This window comes from Aythya ferina (assembly GCF_964211825.1).
Source record: "Aythya ferina genome assembly, chromosome: 12".
NCBI lineage: Eukaryota > Metazoa > Chordata > Aves > Anseriformes > Anatidae > Aythya > Aythya ferina.
In genome coordinates, this window is record NC_140308.1 from 16,385,144 (window position 1) to 16,410,485 (window position 25,342).

The 25,342-nt window shown below is 38.7% G+C and overlaps 1 protein-coding gene and 1 long non-coding RNA gene across 5 annotated transcripts in view; one reads left to right on the forward strand and one right to left on the reverse strand.

Moving 5' to 3' along the window:
* The window catches only part of TOX3 (TOX high mobility group box family member 3), an 80,033-nt gene extending 57,342 nt beyond the window's left edge, over nucleotides 1-22,691 (forward strand). For all 4 annotated transcript variants that reach the window (XM_084533418.1, XM_084533419.1, XM_084533420.1 and 1 more), the window contains 4 exons: nucleotides 15,440-15,709; nucleotides 17,016-17,243; nucleotides 18,501-18,581; nucleotides 20,812-22,691. In XM_084533418.1, coding sequence (XP_084389544.1) covers nucleotides 15,440-15,709; nucleotides 17,016-17,243; nucleotides 18,501-18,581; nucleotides 20,812-21,552 — 1,320 coding nt within the window. In that variant the 3' untranslated portion in view covers nucleotides 21,553-22,691. The remainder of the gene's footprint in view (nucleotides 1-15,439; nucleotides 15,710-17,015; nucleotides 17,244-18,500; nucleotides 18,582-20,811) is intronic.
* On the reverse strand, nucleotides 5,488-7,445 carry LOC311443577. Its single transcript, XR_014697340.1, has 3 exons — nucleotides 7,186-7,445; nucleotides 6,552-6,918; nucleotides 5,488-6,278 (listed from the first exon to the last, which is right to left on the reverse strand). It is a non-coding gene; the product is annotated as an uncharacterized lncRNA (long non-coding RNA).
* Nucleotides 22,692-25,342: the final 2,651 nt, after the last annotated feature.

The following is a 25,342-nucleotide window of genomic DNA, read 5'->3' on the forward strand; positions in this document are numbered from 1 at the left end:
AGCGAACAATGATATGTTATTATTTAGTTCCCTAAGGCAGTTGGCAAATGTTTAAGGGTTTAATATTGGTGGATTCAGGAAGATAAACATGGTTGTTAATGTACAGTGCAATGCTATACTGTGTGTAAACAGATCTCTTGTAAAAAAGCAGTCAGGCTTTATAAACATAGAATTTTAATTTTGGGAACAGAGTTGGAAGCCCATGTCATTGGCATCACGTGAATCCTGACTGGTGTTAGATTTCAAGAAATTGTTGTACAGTTGATAATGGGCAGCATGAGTTGAAGCACCATGGTGTTGGCCAGGGTGAACTATGGCATTTAGAAGGAATTGTTTGACCACATTTCATGTATAGGACCCACACTTGACGGCCTGCAGGATATTCTGAAAGCACATTATTGAAAGTAGTTCAGAAAGGGATCCAGACACCTTATACCAGCAGTAGTATACATATATATTTCTGTTTTCTTTATACTTCATGGGCTAGATCTTTATAATTATTATTATTTTTTAACTACTAACAGAGTGGTGGGGATTAATTAACTGGACATATACTCAGAAATACAGGGCCATAAAAAGACTTGTCCAGTGCTCCTGTTGACCCGAGACTGTGGCAGGTTGAGCCTCACTTCTGTGTTCCTGCGACATTTTGGAGCCCCCCAGAAAGGGGAGGAATGATCTGACTGTGGGGAAGAGATGAGGGATGGGGCTACTAGGCCAATTTCAGTGATAGTTCCTGGCAATTAGAGCACTAAAAACCAAGGCTGTATTAAGTCATCTCCAGAATCTGTTCACACTGTGTGGCTGCAATTGTGGTGGGAGAGTATATGGGGGCAGTTTCCACTTTCTTGGTGCATTACCCTTTCAGCTTTGGAGGGTCTCCCCACCTTTGGAGAGTCTTCTTTTGTGAGTTTCTCTAAGGTTCGTGCAGTAACATTCCTACTCCCAGGCATGAGACATAGCTGTGAGTCAGTTTATCATACTTAGCATTTTAAACTCAATGGTTGCCATTAGAATTAGTTTCTGTATTGCATATTAAAGCCAGGGTGGATGTTTAGCTTCAACAGTTAAGTTATTCTGTTTCATAGACCTTTTGCTAAACTTGTTGAAATGAAAATACAAATTTACTGCTGGACTATAATAAAGCCCACTATGTTATTATAATTTCATGTACTTTTTTTTTTTCTTCCTTTTTATTATTCTGGTGAGTGACAATTAATTAAAGAATTACAAATCAACACACGGCAAATTTCTCAGGATTTTTCCAGGCTTCTGGCTCCATCGCAATGTTTAATATTTCCTTTGAGGTAATGCAGAGTAGCTAGCCCTAATACAGAAATAAACACAAACTGCTCACTCTTTAGGAGGTACAGAGTTCAGTAATTCCACAGGCACAAAGCAGGGACTGCCTGAAACAAGCCTTGAAGGATATGATACTTCTTTTCAGATCTCATTATGCATGGTCTTTTGTATGCCCTGGCCATGTTGGGTGACGTACTGAGTGCCAAACACAGAAAAAAAATAATAAAACTTTAGAGTCGGGAATGTATTGCCTGAAAACTAAAGCAGTGGAGTGCATGTGTGCTGAATGCAAAGGAACTTGTTCAGAAATATGTAATAAATACCATAAGCTGGATCAGTCTTGTGTTACATGAGAGAGTCCCCCCAGTGTTACCAAGTGGTTTGTAACCTGACCTTGAGTTGCCTTGTCATTTTGCATATTTTCACTGAATGCCATTCTTCCATTAAATCAAGGTTTACATTAACTGCAATGGTAAGAATTTCTTCCCATAGCAGTCAAAGGGAAGATGTAGAGAAGCTCCAGCCTTCATATCCCAATAATCCAGTGGTATTTTCGAGGGTGACTGCCAATTCAAAGCTGTGAGTTTGGGACTTGTGAGCAGTTTTGTCAAAGAGAATTGATGAGGAATGGGGGGATTTGATACAGAGGAGCCACGCGGGGAGGTTCATGTGTCAGACACTTCCTGACAACTGCTAGATTTGTTTTGTACTGTTAGATGGAGTGACCCCTACCACTGCATTTTAGTCAGTGATCTTTTTCTCCTCTGCTCATAAATGCTGGGTGACATCAGGAACTTTAAAAATACTAACAGAGGGTCCATGCATAGGTTTCCCCTGAACTCATATAATGCTCCTTAGTTCTCAAATTTTCCAGCCATTAATCTGTATTTTAAAAATAGAAAATGAAAACAGTACATCATATTTTAGGTGAAAAATGTGCACTTTATTAGACTGGTAAATATTTATTAATAATATTAGAATTCATCTTTAAATTAGACATTTCATGAATTACCTTGCCTTGGAGCTATAAAAACTTTATTGCAGCAATAAAAAAAATGTAAAGGAGGCATTTTGACTATGAAATTTCATTTCATGGTCAATTGAATTTACTATATCAGAAAGAACTAAAGATGAGGCTGTAAAATAATTATGATGTTCGTATACACTTATAGAACAATGTTCTTATCCAGCGATACTAGGATAGTCTTATTTAAAGACTGTATTAATAATGTATTGCTAATCACTAAAGCTTCTTTAGCTGAATACAAACTTAATTTTTTTTTTTTAATATGAACTGCATTGAGTTTATTGGTTATCTTGTGAAGCATTAGAGAGCTTTACTGTAAGCCATATTTAATTTAGATAAATGTAGTCCTACCCTGTTGAAAAGTCCAGTAGAAGAATTTCACCTTGAAGAAATGTCATGAGATTTTAAATCACAAATGTTGAAAAAATAAAATGGGCTCGGACAGAATTATGATTAATACTGTGTGTCTTTGGCTTTTTGCTATGTACTACCTGACATGTTCACCTATAAACTTGAATGCAGAATCACCAGAGGCATGGTTAAAAATAGGTTATGTCAAGGTTTTCCTATGTCTCCCTTAGGGTATGGAGTTGGCTAGCTACTTCATAATACTTCTGCAAGTATCTCACATATTTCCCACAGGAAGACAGACAAAAAAAAAATATAATTCTTTTTTAACATATTCTTTGTGCATTGTTATATTGAAAAATTCATTCACAGTGCAAGGAAGATATTTATTCACTGTATAAAAATGTGTCCTAGCAATTATTAAAAGCTTGTATTGATGAATTAACAATTGCTCATACTGTTAAGAACAAGGCAGTTCTGGACACAGAGAAGCTGGATCCAGGCATGCTGAATTATACTGTGGAAGGAGTGTCAATTTGTCACAATGCTGATTAACTTCATTATTATTGGCAACAAACACAACACATTTATCTTACTTAACATCATTTTTTTTACGTTTAAAAAACAGACAACGGCAAGAAAAAGAAAGGTGGAAAATGGAGGAAGGTAGATTCGTTTTCATATTTTAATAGCATACAAAAAAATCCTTATATTCAAAAAAAATCGCTGAAAAGTGAAGTGCTGATGTATGTTTGACTCCAAAGAACATACGGATTTAAATGATGCAAATATTATTCTTGTAAATGCTTGAATATAAGTAAATAGAAATCAACAGGAATATCCTCATTAAAAATCAACCCCCAGTATTTTATATTAATGCTCTGTTTTCTGTTGAGCTGACCACAGAAAAATTATTTTAATCTGCAAACTGTGGCAGTTCTATATAACTACAACTTGTGCTCCTGAGGGTTCCTTTTTTTTTTAACACCTCTCTATAATCTGCCCAGCCTGCTGAGTAGCATTGACATCAGTAGTACATCAATTTCAGAAAGTGGATTATTTTTACTAGACAGCTATTGTGACATATTGGGTCAGTCATAAATGAAAGATATTCATGCAAGCATGCAATACTTGTAATGAAGTCTCACTCTGACCTTCTGTATGATTGATTCTGTAATTTAGTTTTCTCAGGCAGTGCCTGAAATGAAATGAAATCATGTTGAACAAGTTTTGAATACCCACAGTGCACCAGGAGAAGAAAAATCTGCAGCCCCAGAGGCTTGAGAGAGAGCAGCTGAACGATTTATCTCCATGCTATTATAGCCTTTGCCAGCATTCAACATTTCTTTTTTTTTTTTTTTTTTTTTTTTTTTTTTTTTTTTCTTATTTGGCTTAAGTACTTAATTCTGCAGGTAGCTGTAAATGGGAAAATAAAATGCTGTTCAGATTTAAAATGACAGGACAGGAGTATGTGCAGGGGACTGATAAAATATCTTGAATAGAACTGACCTTTCATGTAGCTGAAAGTTACTGGGGGATTCATCCTCATAATTACCATATAGATTATTTTTATTTCTTTCCTGCAATGAAACATTTCAGAGAGCAGTAGTGCTGATTGAATGAAAATTGAACTTGTTAACATTCTTTTCAGCTTAGCCTGTTGTACATAACAGAAGGTTAGCTTTGATGAATTTCAAAATTCTCTTTCTGGTATCTAAGAAACAGTAAAAAAAAAAAAGACAGTAAAATAATTGTCTCTTTTCAGTCTGATTTTTCTCTTTTATTCAAAAAAGTACAGATGTTACAAAAACAGACTGATAATTTTACACGTATTGCTCCCTATATTCCTTATGCTGCTGGAGAAAATGTGTTTCCTATTTGATGAAGATTTGAGCCTGTTTATATTTTATAATTGTTGCAATGCTTTCAGGGCATTCAGGATTCTGCACAGATAAGGCTAATTCATAGTGGAATAAGCTCATCTTTAATTACATTACTACTTAAGAGTGGCGCTGTGCTCAAACTAAAGGCATGATGGTGGCTATTGCTTTTATTTCAAGAAGACTTTTTAAGTAAACAGCACAATGATGTGGCTTTAAAGATCCAAGTTGCAAATTTCAGCTTATTAAAGGCTGCATAAAACAGAAATATTATTAATGTTTCAAAATAGTGGTACCTTTTATGTAAAGGTCAACATCTTACAGAGTTTATTCCCAGATTATTAATTTAACTTTTCAAGGAACAGATTAACAGAAGATTAAAAATTGCTTTCCAGATAATTATTTCACTACTCACCTTCATGGCTTTAATTTATATGTTTAATTTTCCTATTACAAATAAACTAGTTTGTAAATCTCTCTTCTAATATCCAGTCTGTAATCTTATATTTAGAGAGAATGCAGTTGGTTTTCAATTAATACAACATTATAACAACATTGTTTAATGTGTTGCAGATGAAGCAGTTGTTTCATGGGTCATTAATGTGTTTAAGGCCTGGAACAGTCTTTTAAAACAAGCGCTTGTTATTGTTATGAACGTGTTTATTGTCATCCCTAATCCAAAACATACAACTGATTCTGGGAGGTTAAAATTATTCATTTATAGGAATAGCAGCTATTCTTACTAGGAATTATCTTCAGTTTTCTCATCTGTGTTTGTCCTTTGAGAAAAGTGGGCTACTGAACTTAAATTCCAGATTAACATCATAAATCTGGTTTGCATTGGACTTTGTGGCTGTTTAATAATTTGTAGTACCAGGAAAAAATAATCTCAAGACTAGGTAGTCATAAATTAAATGATGTTCTCTTGGCTCAGATAGGTGACATTTGTTCATATACAGAATCTTTCAAATGGTGGCTCATGCTTCATGAAATTAGGTTGTTAGGGCTCATTTGGGATTTTGTAACTCCGGTGCCTGTTACCAGGCAGGAAGTGTGTCCCTCTGTCTTCTGCCTGCAGATCTGGGCTATGGGCATCACTGATGAGCTTTCAAGTCTTTACAGAGATTTTTATTTATTTATTTATTTATTAAAATTTGTATGTGGTTAAATATTTTGCGTCTAATGACATAGCTGTGCATTTTTAGTCACTGTTCAGAGAGCATGTATGCCCACTTCACAGGGCCCCGGGGGAGGTGGACAATGGGCTGCAGCCCCGGAGGCCGTAGGCAGCAGTTGTTTCTGTACAGAAACTGCTACAGCTTCCATGGGATATGAAGACAGCACAGCCTAATGATATATTGAATAATAGAGTTTTTAATAGTGTGTAGATTCTTGTGTCCTCGGTGACATTGTAATGCTTAGAGTAGATAATATAGTCACTTTTCTGTGAGACGTGCTCTTTCCTCCTATCTCATCGATACGGAGACAATAGGCCATCTGTTAATGAGCTGCTATGGTTGGAGAAGGAAACGGATTCTCGCGTTCTTTTCAAAAGTTGGTAATTCAAAGCAGAACAAAATCCTTAACCGAATCTTTATTCGTCGTCTGTTGGTCTGTGTAAACTATTTCCTGTCCGAGTAACCACGAGAAAGGACCTGTCCGTAGGAAACAGCGGCAGCCATTCCCAAAGACACCTGTCTGAATAGCAGGTGCTACAGATGCTGGGGGGAAAAGTAATGGAAGCAGGTTATTAACCTACCCAGCTAAGAGGGACTTCCACGTGGAAATAGAAAAATACACAAATATTGGCAGAAGAGTCTGGGGAAAAAAGACTATGCCTGCGTGATATTCATAATACCTACATCAGGATCCATTAACTCAACAAGATACTGGGAGGTGCCAAATGAAGGCATGGAAAGTGCTGCATCCACCAGGAAGCTGTCAGGAACTGGCGATATGCCTAAGAAGTGAGCTCAGAAGGAGTGTGGACATACCTGACTGTGGGCACCAGCTGTGTTTTAAGCCTGGGCCATGGCTTTGAACTCTTCTGCCTCCCGTGTTTCAAGTCAGGTGTGAGCAAACCCTGACCTGCTGCTTCCTGAAGTCAACCAGATGAGGCAGGTGCTGGAGCTGCTCTGCTGCATGTGTTGTACCTGGACAAAGGCTGCATTGGGTCCAGCTGCCCTCATTCTTGGGTCAGTTGAAAACTGCCTTTGCAATTCCTCCTGTTCTCTATTGTTACCAGCCACATTTTCTCATGGACAGCTTACCCAATCCTCAGCTTTCACCTCCAGTTCTCAAGCCATAAAGAAATATGGAGTCTTTGTAGAGTTTTAGGTTGTATTCTGTGTTGACAGGTAGCTGGAAAAAAAAAAAGGAAAAAAAAAAGAAAAGAAAAAAAAAAGCTTGGTTCTGATCATATGGAAAATAATTAGACCTACTTTTATGATTTGCTTAAAAAAAAAAAACAACAAACAGAAGACAAAAAAAATCCCAAAGACAAAAGCACAACACATCAGTACCAGCACTTGCAGCAGTGTTAAACAAATGTCACCCAACACCTAAGTGTGTCATTTGTCCCTCCCTGCCCCCCTCCCCACCCCACATTTCTCGCACAATTTATGTTACCTTTGGTAATGCTTTGGTAATGTTTGTTGGTTGTCATGCTTCCTTGCAGTCTCTCCCGATGATGCTTTCTGCATAATAAGGACCTTTGAAGTCTGCCTTTGATTTGGTAGCTGAAGCACCTGGAGTTGCAGGGGTTGTAACAAAACTGCTACAGCACTTATCTGACATTGCAGGACTTCATTTCAACTCTCCAGTGTTTGTTTGCAATGTGCCTTCACTGTTTGCATACAGCAGACCTAAGCTTGTACTGCTAATTTGGATAGAAGCTCCTCGTGCCAACAGACTGATCAGATCAGAGCCCAAATCTGTGATCTGAGTCACATGCGCCTTGTGATCATGCTGTTGGATCCCCTGTCCAAAAGGAGTGTGATTCAGAATGGCTTAAAGAATGGTAGGCAGCTGGGGGGGAGGGGATATGGGGGAAGCAGCAGGGTACCTGCTTTTAAAAGTGTCTGCAAAGTGGTGTAAAACTTGAACTATGAGTAAGTTGTGAATGAGGTGATGCTAAAGCATCAGTCAGTGGTGGCCGCTGTGGGTGGATTCAGGGCTATAGCAAGCCCAAGTGTCAGCCATCTGCAAGAGCAGAGGCCCTTTCAGAACAGAAAGGCTCAACATGCAGCTGACACAACCAAGAAGAATTGGTCCCCTTCAGCCCACTTTGGGGACTGTAAGAGGAACATTTCAGGTCATTTTCAGACAGATGTGGTTCGACAGGAAAGTAGATGGGTGAGAACAAGTCTCCCAAACCGCAAGAGCTCTGTGCCAGGCTGGCTGGGTGACCTGCTTAAGCATTATGAGCATTATGAGGAAAGTTTTTTATCGCTTGCTTTGGTTGTGTGATTTTGCCCAGCTGTGAGCGTTTAGTGATTCCTCACCAGGTAATGCAGGTAACGTTAGAGATACTTGAGGCTGTTGTGAACAAGCTGGTACTGGTGGGGGCACAGAGCAGCAGGGCAGGGGGAGCCAGAGCTGGGGCTCAGGGCCATGTCGGTGTGGCAGGCGCCCAGGCTGCTTGGCTCCATCTCTTGGCTCCAGCTGCATCTCTGAGGTGGTGCTGCACCACCTGGCATAGGTGTGCTCCTCCTGCCTGCTCCCTGAACATCATTCCATAGAAGGAATCATTTTAACTTGTCTTTTGGTGGTCTCTCAGCATTGTAACCACCCGACACCATGGGTCAGGCTGTCTGCTGAGAAAGAAGTTCTGCAGTGCCCAGGGGTAGAACAAACACCAGCCACAGCAGAGGTCACTGACCTGAAAGAAAAAAAGGTGGGGGGGGGGGGGGGAAGAAAATCAAGGGACAGCAGATGAGAAAGATTCAAAGAAAACATGGTAAATTAGCTTGGAGGTGGTAGCTATAGAAGAAAATCACATAGGAAAAATTTATTTCTAGACAGAGGAATTTCTACAGACATCTGAGACTCGCAGAAAAAAAGGAGATGCTCAGTTTTGAGGAATGATTCAGTGGGCCCTAATGTTATTATTTTTTTTTCTCTTTCGTGCCCCTTCTCTGGGTTATGTGCTCTTTCTGTGTGTACAGAACACAGTAATTTCTGATGTATTGGGACTGGGGGAGCGCACAGACCAGGAGATTGCATGCTCCTCATGTCTTTCAAGCAGCACAATGTGCGTAAGCCTCCTGTCACCAACCAATCTTTCAAATCCATCTGCAGATATAATTTTTTTTCTCTGACATGTACCGTGTGTTGTTGTAGCCTTTATTTGGGAATTAAATTAGGTAAGGTTTACTTTACTACAGAGACACAAAGGAAAACCTAGTAGTGTTCTCATTGCTAGAAAAAAAGAAGCTGCTGCTTGTAGTGGATCTCCTGATAACTGTAGTTTGACAAATCATCACTGATCACAGTATCTGAAGGGGGGAGAGGAAGGACACTTCTGCAGTGGTGGCATTACCAAGTGCAACTGTTTTATACTCTATTAAGTAAGGATTTAATCTCTGACAGAGAAAAGCATCCTGTTAGTTTGATTTGTTTTGACTGGCAGTGAATTCCAATCTTGTAAAAATTTAGATTAATGGATTCTTTTATCTCTATTTTGCTCATGGAGAAAAAGAGTATTGAGGATTTCTTCTGGAGATATGCTGACTTGCCCAAAACTAAAGGGAGTAATTTACAGACAAGCACAACTGAGGATTCCACTCTTTACATTGAAGTGCATTTGCTTCAACTCGAATACTTCAAAGTATTACATCAGCTTATGTTACATTGACAGTGACAAATTCCTAAGGCAAAAGAATATATAATGTTTTAAGTCAACTTCCAAAACCAGGGCACAGTGAGCATGAACATAAATGTTAGCTTTTGTGTAGTTATTTTTACTGGCAGATTTACCACAGACTTGACCACTTTTCTTAAAAACCTGGCTCATCTACTATAGGGTCAGATCGCAGCCCTACATCTTCGTGGAGGTGTTGCCTATTTGCATGATTGAATATTGTAGACATTGATTTTAATTGAGACACCATTATTACACAAAATGGTCTAAAAAACATTTTCCTAGTTATATTTCGTATATCCTGTTGAATGTTTGTGGAGTTCAAAATTTTGTTGGTGTAGAAATTATCTGCAAACAATTCTCAAAATGCAGGAAAAGTGGAAATTATGTCATCTCTAGAAGTCATGGCTGGACCTCTGTACCATTTATCTATCAAAATAAATACTAGCTCTGTTAGTGGCTCTATTATCTACTGGATGCCTAATGACTTGGTATCAGAACAAGTAACTATCCTTTATTACCATAGTTTTTCCCTTTATTCTCAGGGGTATGCTTCACTTTGGCTGGATGAGGTACAGAATTTATTGAAAAACACCTTTAACTGTATACACTGTATAAATTAAAGTACTAGAGTTCACACCTTAATTTAAAGTCTCATTACTCTGTTTGCTTTCTTGGCTGTAGAGGAATTGATTTTTATCAAATTTTGAGAACCTAATACTTCTGCAGATCAAACTAAAATAATCTACATATTTTGCATATGCTGTGAGATGTCCTTTGGCATGACTTCTAAATATGACTAAATAGGACTTCTTTGACGTGACTCTAAATAGATTAGAATAGTTGAAAGTAGGATAATTTGTTGGATAGGTAACCTCACGATGCCTTTGATGTCTTCAACACATCAAATGATAAAACTCTTCATAATGGGTGCTATTGGAGCTATTCAGGAGTGATGACAGAAAGCCAATTAATTTTCAGAGGGACCATTAATTTTCAGTTTTGGACCATATTTTGCTTTTATTTAATAAATTTATCTAAACCATATTTTTTTGCAGTGCTATGTAGGATTATGATAGAGATCTGAGATAGTCACTTCAGTCTGTAGGGGAATCACACAAGTCATTTCTCTTTGGTTTTCCATTTCATCCATTAAGTCCTTTTTTGATTGTTAAACTGAGTAAAGTTTTGCATAACTTCAGTCCAAAACAGTACAGCATATCAGGTTCACTCAACACTTCCTTCTGTTCACTTGAGGAGTCCATGATTATTATTATTTTTTTTTTTTCAGAACTAATCTGTCATTTCTGCATTATGTGATGAAAATCCTGAATGCTTATGATGCTCATAAGCAGTACTGGTGATCGGGGGAGGTCCCAGTTGACTGGCGGCTAGCAAATGTGATGCCCATCTACAAGAAGGGCCGGAGGGCAGACCCGGGAAACTACAGGCCTGTCAGTTTGACCTCAGTGCCAGGGAAGCTCATGGAGCAGATCTTCCTGAGAGTCATCACGCAGCACTTGCAGGGCAAGCAGGCGATCAGGCCCAGTCAGCATGGGTTTATGAAAGGCAGGTCCTGCTTGATGAACCTGATCTTCTATGACAAAGTGACGTGCTGGGTGGATGAGGGAAAGGCTGTGGATGTGGTCTACCTTGACTTCAGCAAGGCTTTTGACACCGTCTCCCACAGCATTCTCCTCAAGAAACTGGCTGCTCTTGGCTTGGACTGGCGCACGCTTCGTTGGGTTAGAAACTGGCTGGATAGCCGGGCCCAAAGAGTCGTGGTGAATGGAGCCAAGTCCAGTTGGAGGCCAGTCACTAGTGGCATCCCCCAGGGCTCGGTGCTGGGGCCAGTTCTCTTTAATATCTTCATCGATGATCTGGACGAGGGCATTGAGTGCACCCTCAGTAAGTTCGCAGATGACACCAAGTTAGGTGCGTGTGTCAATCTGCTTGAGGGTAGGAAAGCTCTGCAGGAGGATCTGGATAGGCTGCACCGATGGGCTGAGGTCAACTGCATGAAGTTCAACAAGGCCAAGTGCCGGGTCCTGCACCTGGGGCGCAATAACCCCAAGCAGAGCTACAGGCTAGGATAGGAATGGTTGGAAAGCTGCCAGGCAGAGAAGGACCTGGGAGTGATGGTGGATAGTCGGCTGAATATGAGCCAGCAGTGTGCTCAGGTGGCCAAGAAGGCCAACGGCATCCTGGCTTGTATTAGGAACAGCGTGACCAGCAGGGCTAGGGAGGTGATCGTCCCCCTGTACTCAGCTCTGGTGAGGCCGCACCTCGAGTACTGTGTTCAGTTTTGGGCCCCTCGCTACAAGAAGGACATGGAGGTGCTTGAGCGGGTGCAGAGAAGGGCGACGAAGCTGGTGAGGGGCCTGGAGAACAAGTCCTACGAGGAGCGGCTGAGGGAGCTGGGCTTGTTCAGCCTGGAGAAGAGGAGGCTCAGGGGCGACCTTATCGCTCTTATTAGGTACCTCAAGGGAGGCTGTAGCGAGGTGGGGGTTGGCCTGTTCTCCCACGTGCCTGGTGACAGGACGAGGGGGAATGGGTTTAAGTTGAGCCAGGGGAGTTTTAGGTTAGATGTTAGGAAGAACTTCTTCACTGAAAGGGTTGTGAGGCATTGGAACAGGCTGCCCAGGGAAGTGGTGGAGTCACCATCCCTGGAAGTCTTCAAAAGACGTTTAGATGTAGAGCTTAGGGATATGGTTTAGTGGGGACTGCTAGCGTTAGGTCAGAGGTTGGACTCGATGATCTTGAGGTCTCTTCCAACCTAGAAATTCTGTGAAATTCTGTGAAATGCATAATGCTTACACACCGCTTCTACTTCTATTTAAGTTTATATAAGAAATGAGCATGTGTTACTCTCTAAAATTTTCACAGTATTCTCAGTGGATTATTTTAAATGCACAAGCTTTGCCTTTTCAATTTTTATGTAGTAATATAATTAGGGTGTCTTGTGGATGTTTTACTGTAATAGTACTTCCATGCATTCTCTTGATATAAGATGTTTTTTGTTGTTGTTAAACATTTCTTTGTTTAACATTTCATGCATAATGAAATGCTGATCCTTTTGTTTCAATACTGGTCTTCATAAAATATGGGAAAAAAATAAGAGGTGAGATAACTGATGGAAAACTTGCTTTCTTGAGTATATACTCCTCCTTAGATAGATTTTGTTTACTCAGAATTTATATACAAATGCTGCGAACCTCGTTGTTACTATTGACCACCCTGCTTTCTTGCTACATACCAAACCACTGTATAGCCATAAACAATGGCTTATGCTTCCTTGTCTGAAAGCTCCTCTGCAGATACCAGAGACTATTGAGGCCCACAACACCAAACCACAAAATAAAAATGAGATTCCCATTCCATTATTTTTTATTAATTAGCCACATAACTTTAATTCTAAGTGCAGAAAACAGATGAATTCCTGGTTATCATATGCACATAGGATGTAATGAGAAATGATTGGAAATGTTATGAAATATCTTCTTTTATATAGTAAGTCTTACCTGCTTGGTGCTAGAGAGCCAATTACAAGATATTGTTGTTCCTAATTTTAGCTTCTAGTGAAGTTTTTAAAGATTAAAAATTGGGAAGAGGTATAGAAGAGAAAAACAGGAATTAAATAAGTTGTTGAAAAAACACAGAAGCATCAAATAGCCTCAGAAGTAGTCTCAGAAGAAGTGACAGTTAAGAATTCATGGGCTTTTGTATAAAATTAGATTCTGGGTCAATGCAAGTCAAGAGAATTTAGTCTCAATAAAATCGTACATGCAACTGAAATGACAAGACTTAGAGTAAATCGTTTGTAACCCATGTCATCATATTTCGTTGCCTTGGTGTAAAGGCCCAAAAGGCCTGTTTTGTGTAACAATAGAGAGAGAGCAAAGGCTAGCCTTTTAGGCCATAGAACAGCCCTACGAAAGTACTGCCTGCAATATAATGAAGAAAGTTACTTTTTATGAGAGAAGGTAATTCTGAAGATCTCCACCTTTGCTTTAACAACACATTTTTTCTTCGTAATGCAATAAAGCAATGTCTGTAAACTAGAAAAGAATGGAGTAATATGCAGAAAGTGATATCCTTTTAAAAAGACTTCATATGACTTCCAGATGCCGCTGCCAATACAATTCTGAATCAAAATGACCCTCTAGTTAACGGTCGTAAATTTTCACAGAAAGGTGCCCTGAAGCAAATGGGTATTTCAGTCAGTAAGTCTGATGTTTTGATCTTTCTGTATCAGTGCTTCACTTCTGGCACATGCATTCATCTCTAAGGAACTATGCTCCTTTACTGAAAATATTAAAAGACCCCAAGAGGTAGGAAAAGCAGCATGGTCCAGTATGGATGATGAACCGAGGGGCAATGGCTTGGCAAGTAGGGAGAAAATGAAGATGAGACCTAGTAGATAGGACCTGGATCATGAGCATGTGGAGTTAACTTCATCTATACTGGGTCCAGGTGCAACACAATACGCGTGCTTTTATGCTACAAAGTCTTTCTTTTCTATATCTGGGTTTCAGCAGAAAGACACAGGCATGCCAAATTCAGAATTAATAAGTTATTGCTATAAGGAAGTGGTGTGCTGCAGCACTTATACATAAGATGGATGAGGCAAGGGGAAGCTTCTTCTTTAAGAAGTGCATTGCTTCTTTGCACTACTGCACTTGTCCCAGATAAGAGGTTTCCAGAAGAACAGAGCCCACTGCCTCCACTGGGAAAGAGTAAGAGCAAAGTCACTTGGGATAAACCTCAGTGTTGATGCAGATTTTTGAACACCTATCTGAGCTTATACAAACTTAATAAGAGAGCACTGGAAAAGTCGAAATCTGCTGTGGAAGTCAGGTGGGCTCTATGCTGGGCTCTCAAGCATTGCAGTTTTGCTTAGTGGCATTTCATTAAAGATCACTGTACCTGCTACTAATTAGGTTATTAATAACGTGGGTTATTAATAATGAGGGAGTTTTCAAAATCTAGTGTACTTGTCATGGTTGTGTCTGTTTGAACAATGGCTATAGATTGGTCAAGTTGCTAAATCAATTTGTGAGCTATTTATTTTCTTCACTTACTAATTGGTTTTAAAATCTTCTATTTAAATGTTCCCTTATTGTGTATTGGTCTGTGTATGGTTAAAAAAATAACAAAACTGAGTTGTTCATAGTCAGATTCCAGTTGACTTTTACCTTTGGGGTCTGACTTCCTTTTATTTACAACAGTGATAAGTGTTGTGTAGATGAAGAAGGCAACTTAGTTTTTGCCCTCAAGAAACAGTAGAGACAAAAACATGCAAGCACTTGAGTTTCCAAGACATGAAGTACAAGAAAAATAAACTGGTGATTGGTGCATAGCTTGCTACTTCCACATGTGTTTGATTGTTGGATTAAAGATAAAAATGTATCATTTTGTATGTTGTTGGCAAAAAAAAGGATTTTTAGGAGTGATTAGGATTACTTGAACAGTCTTCTAGAGTGCTGCTGTGTCTGCACTCAAGATGTGGCAGGGCGATGTTCTTTGTCTGAAGGGGATTTAAAAGTTATTTTAAACAGGGTTGTTTTATACCTACTGCTGTTACTGGTAACAGCTATGAATAATTGAATGTCAGTATAGGAAGATGCTTTTCTCTCCACACTCCCTCTCTGTTTTGTTTGCTTTCTGCATTTGACAGCAGTTTGTCTACTCAGTTGCAATGTTTTCCCTGTGTCATCAGTCAGCCAGTTGTTTATGTGGGTATTTCACATGGCATCAAGAGAAAAACTGTTTAAAAATGGGGAAATACAATTTTTATTACCCCCAAAAAATGACTGGGGGAGAAGCAAAGTCTGAAGCAAGTGTGGTAACTGTTGCTGTGTTTCATTTATTAAAAATATATTTAATTTGTTAAAAACAAACAAACAAACAAACAAACCACAAGCAGACAGTTTCAGTTGTGTGAGCCTGTAAAAATAACTTTACTTGCTAATGCTATAATGGTCACTGTTAATGACTAAATACTGTTTCAATCTCTTTCAGGATCAGAGTCACACACAAGTTTCTCAGTACCGCCAAGACCATTCTTTGATTATGAGATCCATTGTCCACATGACTGATGCTGCTCATTCAGGAATTATGCCTCCCTCTCAGCTTACCACCATTAACCAGTCTCAGCTAAGCGCACAGCTGGGGCTAAATTTAGGAGGCACTAACTTGCCACACACTTCTCCCTCCCCTCCTGCAAGTAAATCAGCCACTCCTTCCCCATCCAGCTCTATAAATGAAGAAGACGCAGATGAATCAAATAGAGTAAGTTATTCTCTGCTTTGTAGTGAGTAAGCTTTACATGTCTGTATTCTGTGTTTTCATGAATGTGGCGATGTCATCCCTGCTGCAGTGTGGTCATATAAAACACACACTTTACTGTATTGTGGGATATGTGACCCATTTGCTGTTTAGCTTCTTAGGAAGTTTCCATGACACCTCCAAGATAGCAGAGGTCGGAATATGCTTATCTATCTATTTTCAGCTGAATACATTAATAATCCATTTTAGATTTATAGATCTGGTGAATCTCTTTGCTCATCAGCTTTGGACAGTTTTGTCATATCACTGTTCACTGGAGTCATTTAAAATATGGTGTGTTCAGAAGGAAATAAAATAAGCTTTCTTCTATCTGAAAGTGTAGTTAATTTACAGTTTAACTTATTAGAAATGGAAAAAAAATATCAACAAAATAGAGCAAAAATCTTATTATAGCAGTATATTTAAATGGTTAACTTAGACTGTTCTGTGATAGGTTTTCTCATTAAGTTAATGGAAAGAATATTGTACAGGATCCTGAAAATATCAAAGTAAAAGGACTGTGAGAGGTATATTTAGAGCCACATTATCCATTTGCTGTCATAAGTCATTCACCAGAATTGGGTATGGGACATGAGGTGCAACGAGGACTGGAGGTACCCCCATCCTTGGGGTGCTACTCCAGGTTCCTGTGTTCTGTGTGGGCTACTCCAGGTCCTGTGTGGGCAGGAGGAGGTGTTAGGTGTGGGGGACCCCCCTGCTGGGGGTAGGTGGTGGGCACAGGGCGTGTTCGCTGCAGGTGGAGAGAAAGTGCAGAGCTGCTGCTGCTGCTTCTTGCCTCAAGGGTAAGGTTTTTTTAACCCTTGACCTGTGTCAAAGCTGGCAGCCATAGATCTGGAAGCCAGGAAATGCCTCCAAGCTCTTGTCTTTTGAGTCTGTGCTGCAGGAATTGCATCTTATTGGAAAAACATAGATCGCCTATTCAAAACACACTATAGATTTTTTTTTTTTTTTTTTTTAATAGAAATTCAGGATGTCAGGGTGTACTTTTTCAGGTCAAGCTTGTACGATTGATTCTGAGCCATGCTTACGATAGGTGGTAGCTCTTTAGGCATTTAGTTCCAGTACATCTGATGAGAATAACTGAGAGTAATGCTATTTGGTAGGAGAAAGGCTTGCACAACAGGACTCTCCAAAATGTTGCCTACATAGTAGTTTTATCCATATACTATTAAGCCAGACCATCAATAATTTTTCAGTATTCTTATATTTCATGCATATATAGACTGTTATTGTTACTGCTGTTTCTCAGGCTACTGGAGAAAAAAGAGCTGCCCCGGATTCTGGCAAGAAGCCCAAGACTCCAAAGAAGAAGAAAAAGAAAGATCCCAATGAGCCACAAAAGCCAGTGTCAGCATATGCCCTTTTCTTCAGAGATACGCAAGCTGCAATTAAAGGGCAGAACCCGAATGCTACGTTTGGAGAGGTTTCAAAAATAGTGGCATCAATGTGGGACAGTTTAGGAGAAGAACAAAAACAGGTAAAAACAAACAAACAAAAAAAAAAACAGGTGCAGGGATGTCTTACAAGAAGTAATATAGTAATCCTTGTAAAGAATCCTCCTACCTCTGCTCTGAGGGAAAGACTGCTTGCTGATGTAGACCTCTTACTCTATAGAGCTGCATTGATTTTTTTGAACCTGCTGAAGATCTGGCATCTAAAAAGCATTTTGTTATAAGAGCCAGTAGGTAATATCGAATGGATGCATTTGTCTTTAAATTTTAAAAGGCAGTTTGTAAAAAGCTCAGGTGATACTGTCCTGGAGTCCTGTTAAGACAATCTTTTGATGATTCCTATTTCAAAGCTCTTGTTTCCTATTAATCAGACGTTAGAATAGGAAAGGGGAAGGTACAGCACATTTACCTTTTCCTTTGATCTGCCTTATGAATTTGTTACAAAGCGTGTTGATTTCAAACCTTTGAAGCCAATCCTCTGTGCCTCATTACAATGTCGTGTGTGAAATGTTATCTCCAACTCAAACTTGGTACAGAATGATGAGTTTTGTTCTTCCTTGAGGGTTATTCTTCTTACTATACACATATAACTCCTACACATGGATTGGAAAAAAAATCCTTTGGGGCTCTTTGCCTGTTGATATGCAGCTCCTAGTCATACTTAATAGTCTGACAGATGATGATCATTTAACAGATGATGAACATGATTTAAGGATGAACTTTAAATTTTCTGATGATCAGAGATATAGATTTATTCAATTTTTGCTTAACTGTTTTTCTTAAGCTCTGTGGGATTCTCTAATACTGACTTTGGGGAAACTGAATTGTCAAAACTCTGTGAACCACGTTTTCTAAATGTATGATTTTTTAAAGTGCAGTTTGAATACTTTTCAAACAAAATTACTGCTTAGGTGCCCCCTTTTTTTTTTCTACTTTATACTACTGCAGATACTTTTCAGCATCTGAAACACTCAGTGTCAGTAAAATATCATTTCCTAGGGAGGTGAAGTGTGCATAGCTGGTCTTGTCAAACAGTCGGCTGCTTGAGCAGGTTTTTTCCTTCATGATAAATTGACATAAATTGTGGTGAAAGTCCAGCAAATAGACCTGGAAGTCTGTGGCCACCTGCAAAAATATTTAATATTACATGGGCTTTTTCTTCCCACGGAGCATTTTCTGTTTTTTAATCTGAGCTGTTTGTTTCTTTGCAAGTGATTCTGGGAACATTCTGGCAAAAATTTCTTAATAACTGAAGTTGGTGAAATTGTGGTCTCTTTTAATAGGTTTATAAAAGAAAAACTGAAGCTGCCAAAAAAGAATACCTAAAGGCACTCGCAGCCTATAGAGCAAGCCTTGTTTCCAAGGTAAGCCTAATAATGTCTTCAATATAATGCAAGTTAGCTTTTGGCAATCTTGTTTTAAATATGGAGGCAGGGGTGTGCTGTTATGCAGAACAAAAGTAGAATCCTAGGATTTCTGTAATACAGTTCTGAAACTCATTGTGCTGCTGCTTGAACCCTGCAACAGAAATTTAATCTCTCTAATGGCACAATAATGATTACCAAACAATAAGTTTGCAAATGTACATCATCCATTATCTTTGGAAGCAAAATAATGCACTTCACAATAGAAGTAAAATTTAGTCATGAAAAATACAGCGACCTTTTGACATTAAGATTTACAGGGTATTCACAGAGGTTTTTTTTCCTTTCCTCAAGTGCTACTTCTCCAAAGACAAACTTGTTTGGCATGGACTTGGAGAGCAGTTACTGTATGACAAAGCTTAAGTATTTCTTGCAGGTGAGGGGGAAAAATAATAAGTCTTGTGGCTCTGAATTTGGAGAGTACTTACAAATGGACTAGCTGGCAGTGAGCCACACTAAATATTGCAGCGGATCCCTAGTTAATATAAAACTCATGTGAAGAAAACAAAGCTCTGTTGTCTTATTTGACAATTTACCTTTTTAGCTGCCAGCACTAGGTTGATTGTATATCTGTTGCTTCTGAATATTGTAAATAGAAGTATGTTTATGTCCATCTGATATATGTATGGAAATCAAGATGGCTATTTCTCATGTAATACTTTGTAAAGATCAACTACAAAAATATCCTTGATCACTAGAAAGCAATAAACTAAACTGATGAGATCCACCTCCTGAGAATGAAGAATACTTATTTGAATACACAACTGCAGAGCATTAGTAAGTTGTATAGAAAGTTTCTGTGTATTTTAATTAATGCTTAGAAATACAACAACAGAAATTAGGCATACATAGCTGTGTTTTTCTGTTGTCTCTAGGACTTAGATAATATCCACAAAGTTTTTAATAATGCAATGCTAAGTGAAATGGCAGCTGGAATTCTAAATACCTTTGAAGGAATTTATCTTGTCAGTCCTAAAGTCGCTTTTAAAAAACATCCGAAATCGTATTTTCTCCTTAAATCTGTAAAACCTGGGTTGCTGAGTGACTTGCAAGAAGATAGGAAGATAGGGTGGAAAGTCCAGAATTCATCTGTCCTTACTTATGACATCCTTGCTATAGCTTTGCTACTGAAGGTTCTTGTTGAGAGTAGGGATAGTACAGGCATTTCTGAGGCAAGTTTTGACACATTCTAAGGTAAATGTCTAAAATAGATCAATTAATTGTACTGGAAGAGAGTTTTTCTCTCCATTGTCTTTAAAGGGATTCTAGGCAACTAGGTTACATGCTGTGTACAATGCAGATGTATAAAACTGTGCAAGATGAATCCTACTTGTTGGAGCTTTAGTCTGTAAGCAGTATTTTGAGAAGTTGGGTGTTTGTACACTGTTCTTATACCATGATAATTGGTGCATAGGGGTATGCTTCTGTTTGGATTTGTCTCCCAAAGAACAGCGTTGTTTTGTTGTTGTTGTTTTTAAGCATATAGAGAGTGTTGGGCTCTTTCAGCCCAAAGATCTACTGTGAATTTCTGGTGTTGAACCAGGGCATACATGCATGTTTCTTTTTTGTTTGTTTGTTTGTTTTTGTCCAATAAAGAATTGGCATTCAGGTAAGAACTGGAGGTACTGTGTACAGAGACAGATGAAGGTGTGATGTAATGGATCAGTGGATCAGTGGCCTTTCTCAGACTGCTGATTAATGCTTCCTGATAGAAAACTGAAGATGAAAGTCTCCCTGAGTAGCTGTAGCTTTTCTTTCCCTGTAACTGTTTACTTTCTGTAAACAGAAACAAAGTTTTCTCTTTAAAAAGGCAGGATAACTTAAACTGATCAGGTCATACTGAGCCAGGATCTGTACCTTTCTAAATACCTTAAGTGCAAGCAGATAGATTTAAGTATTGAAAGAGGACAAGCAAGAAACAAGGTGGTAAAAGCTTGTAATGGGTGAATAAAGTGGGCAACTCAGAGGATGTTCTGAACTGTGTTTCCTAAATGGACCATTACAATAATTGGATAAACTCTCAAGGCAAAGTCTTCCCCCTTCCCACTGAACTACGTACATTGAAGGAAGAGAGAGCAGGAGGGGATTTTGATAATTTTTTTTTAAGTTTTATAGGGGATGATGTCTGTTTTTACCAATACAAGTTTTTGAATTCCTTTTCCAAACACAGGCTGCTGCAGAGTCTGCTGAGGCCCAGACAATTCGTTCTGTCCAGCAAACGTTGGCATCCACAAATTTGTCTTCCTCCCTTATTCTGAATACTTCCCTCTCTCAACATGCAACAGTATCGGCATCTCCTCAAAGTCTTCAACAGTCCCTTCCCAGAGCAATTGCTCCAAAACCTCTAACCATGAGACTGCCAATGAATCAGATTGTAGCATCTGTTACCATTGCACCAAACATGCCAACAAACATTGCAGCTCCATTGATAAGCTCTATGGGAACAAATATGGTGGCAACACCATCTTCATCTCAAGTAAGTCCCTCAATGCAAAGCCAGCAGCACCAGATACAGCAGCTCCAGCAGCAACAGATGCAGCAGATGCAGCAACAGCAGCTACATCAGCATCAAATGCATCAGCAAATACAACAACAAATGCAACAGCAGCATTTCCAGCACCACATGCAACAACATTTGCAGCAGCAGCAGCAGCATCTTCAGCAGCAAATTAATCAACAGCAAATGCAACAGCAGCTTCAGCACATACAGCTTCAGCAAATGCAGCAGCAGCAAATGCAGCATATGCAACACCAGTCACAGCCTTCTCCTCAGCAGCACTCTCCAGTAGCCTCTCAGATCACATCTCCAATCCCTGCCATTGGGAGCCCTCAGCCAGCACCTCAGCAGCACCAGTCACAAATACAATCCCAGACACAGACTCAAGTATTATCACAGGTCAGTATTTTCTGAAGATAAATGATCTTGCAGCATCGCTTTGTGTTGATGGAGGGGGTAGGGGTAAACCACATTTGGCTGAAAACTGTAAATTGTTGATGGTAGTTATGCAGGGATGCATAACAGATCAAATGATCCTCTAAAGTGTCTATTAGATAGGCAATAAAGAACTACAATGTAGCTGTGTATCATCTTTTAGCTGACTATAAATCATTTTGTTTAAAAAAAAAAAAAAAAAAGCTGTGCTCTTTTTCATGTGATGCCTTTTTAATTTATTTAAGCTTTACCTACAATATGTGAATCAAATGGCCTGATACATACCTGGACCTTATGACTGCAAAATGGCCTTTCAGAGTTATATGATACAACCCTTCTTTCTCTAAAAGTGAATAATGCACTTCAAGGCAGTACGAACTCATGAAGCCCTTAAAGCACAGTTGTAACTACCTGTAAAATGATGATGATTGGTTTTCATACAATCATACTTGTATGACATGAGTTAGGTGATGGCATTTTTTGTCATGAAAAGAAATAGAGTAAATCACAGATTTTTTGCCAAAGCTCTTAATTTTCTGTCCTAAATATCTTCAGAAAAACAAATGCAAGTAACTGAACTTAAATGTTTGATCCATCCTTTCACTACATTTCTCCAAATAAACGTACCATAGTTTGTAACAAAAAATATATATTGACAGTTACCCTATTATGTTAATTCCAATTACAGAACAAATGTGAATATTATATTCTGTGTCGAAGTGATGAGTTCAGATTTAATACACTGTATTTTTAAAAGGGAAATGCACTTAAATAAAACTGTTATTACAAAAAGCTAAGATGAAAAATGCAAGAGTTTTTAATATGCTGTAAAACCGGTAGAATATTTAAAAGAAACTCCACAGCTGAATAATCAATGTAAATATTTTCTTTAAAAGTTGTAAGTTTTCATATCATGTGTTGTAAAGTTTTCATAAATGAGGCTTTAATGTAAACACTGGTAACATGAATTATTAATTGCTACATTGCTTATTGTGTTTTTATGCTGTTTTATACTTTTTTATGAGTTACGATAGCAGCAATTAAGTTGTTTGTATTTTGCTTATCTAAAATAAATGCTTTTATCTTGCTATAGAATAAACACATTTCAGTAAAACTGATGGGCCACAAGTCTTTGATAGAAAAAATAAAACCATCAATATTTCCTTATAAAAACACATTCTTAGAAACTTTAGTTAACTTTTTGGATTTTTATTTTCTCAGCCACTGTGTGTAGATGGGTACTGATCTGGATTAGGGTTGCAATCAGCTCCTATGTCCATAAATGCACAAGGCTGAAGAGTCCCACACAACTTCTTTGAGGTTTCTGTGACTTCAGAGAGAGAAAATGGGTGGTGGAGTTATAAAGCAGTCGTCCTGCCCTGTGCTACATATGTCAGCAGGAACAGGATAGGGAACCTGTTTGAGCTGTGGTGGTCACAGATGAAAATAAACACAAATTGTGGTTTTCTTCAAATTGCTTTTCAGTTGCAAACGTAGCCATTGCCCTGGGCCTCCTGCCTCTGAACCCCTGGCTCTGGCTGGTCCAGGCTATCTGATTTGTATTTTATTGTGGAGGTAGGAAGTGATGGAGAGGGAGATATTTCATGGGAAAGATTTGGTAACATTTGCATCCAGCATGTTGTCAAGATGTTAGTGCTGTTTGTACAATTTTACTCTTGACAGAGGGGAGAAATCCTTTTTCTTTGCCTGCAATAGCTGTGCTGTGGGTGCAGTCTGACCACTATCCCCAGTTGTCTTGCATGATTAATTACAGCATCTGTCCTGTCAGAAGCTATAATGAAGAGGTCTTGATAAAAATTGCAAATTACCACTGGCAACAATCTTAAACTGCTTATGATAAAATGAAAATTAAAAACAGCAAGTGTCAAACCTGAGCAGAATCCTAATCCTGTTTCAGGCCGTGTCCATGGCTACCATGCTCGGGCCACAACCAAAAAATAATGGAATATAGATTCCCCAAAAGTTGCAGCCAGACTCGTGGGTGGAGGTACTATACAGTGTGAGTTTATTAATAATGAATTCAGCTTTCAATATTTCATAATCCTCAGGTACCTGTTTATTATGTACAAATATTGAACAGTGAGAGATTCTAATTAGAAATGTATAGATTTCTTGGAGCAGAAAAAAACGTGTATAAATTGAAGCTTTTCATAATAGGTGTTAGTTGACAGCTACCCATGCTCATAATAGCCTTAGTATGATATCTAATCATGTCTGGGGTGGAGGGTGTTTATTCCAGGAGCGAGGAAGCCTGCGTGCATTAGAAATGGCACAGCAGAGGCTGGCTGTGAGGGATGGTTTTGTGTGTCAGTTTTAAGCAATGTTACATAACAAAAGGAACCATTTTATAGTCTTTTTGAAACCTTTAGACAACTGTCTTCAGAAATAATTGCTAAACTGCATGTGACAGTAATTGTGTATTAGTTCTGTAATTGTCATTTTGAAGACCTATGAAGTATCGTTGGAAAAATGTCACTAATGATAAGAGTTAATTACAACTGAAGTCTGTTTTCAACTATTTGCAGCGAGAAGCAGGTGTTATTACACTCATTTAATGATTTAATAAATCCTGAGTTTTATCACGTTTGATTAAGAGCTGCTGAACTACTGATGGTCAATTCCAGGAAAAATAGTTTTAATTACTCCAGCTAAAAAAAAATTAATCATCGAGCAGGACTACATTTTATATATCGAAATCTGAATCATGAAAAACTGCAGCATCCCCCTCCTTGCTACAAAATTATATTTTATATTACCCACAATAGCATATTGCAGAACATCTTGTGTTTCAAACTGCAAGTTGGTGTTCATATTCTCTACGTCTAAGTGAATAACTTTGCTATCAGAGGTCATAAATAAAACTGTTAATTTAAATCACTTAATATGCAATTTATACAGGGAAAATGCAGTATCCATATGATTTCAGTGTCATACACATTTTAGAGAACGTTTTCCTTCATATCATTTACAAGTACTTAACTGCTCCCTTCTTTTCCCAAGGTTTCAGATGCTTTATCACCCCGGTTAACCACATTCTACTTTCACATTAACCCAGGTTGACACATGATGAAAGAACATAAGGAGGTTTAATTTTTAGCTGACACAGGGTCATTAGTTTCTAACTTGGAGAATAAAGGCTTTAAATACCACTATGCAACATAATCTCAATTTTATATTATCACCTGACCATTGTGGTTTGCAGGACAGATGGATTAAATATCTCAAGTTTAACCAGAAGTCTTGCACTGACTCTTTTCAATGGGGATTGGACGTTTGAATGGCTCCTTTTCCATTTCTCACTTCATGGAGTATTTTGCAGCACTGGACTTCATTCTAACCTTTCCCTCCCCCCTTTGTTTGGCTTTTGTTTTGCAACAGCTGTTATTATCGTTTTTGGTCAGCTGTGATTGCTGGAGGCAAAATAGGACCAGATGGTGTTTTGCTATGCATGAATGGAGAGTTAGAGGAGTTTAGATTGAATAGGCCAAGTTTGAATGGTGTCTATGCACCACCTGCCCTCTTCAGCAGCAGCATACACATCATAGGAGCATGATCTGTCTCAGACCTACTAGAATTGGATGGGAATGGAGAGAGCCTTGTTGGATTTTCTCCATATTTATTGATCTTCCATGCACTAACAGCATAATGCAGTACACAGTCAATTTGAGTTAATTGGATATGACACAGCATGTACATGTAATCTATCACTGTAGTCTCTGGGTACACTTTAGTTTTTGCTGCCACGAGA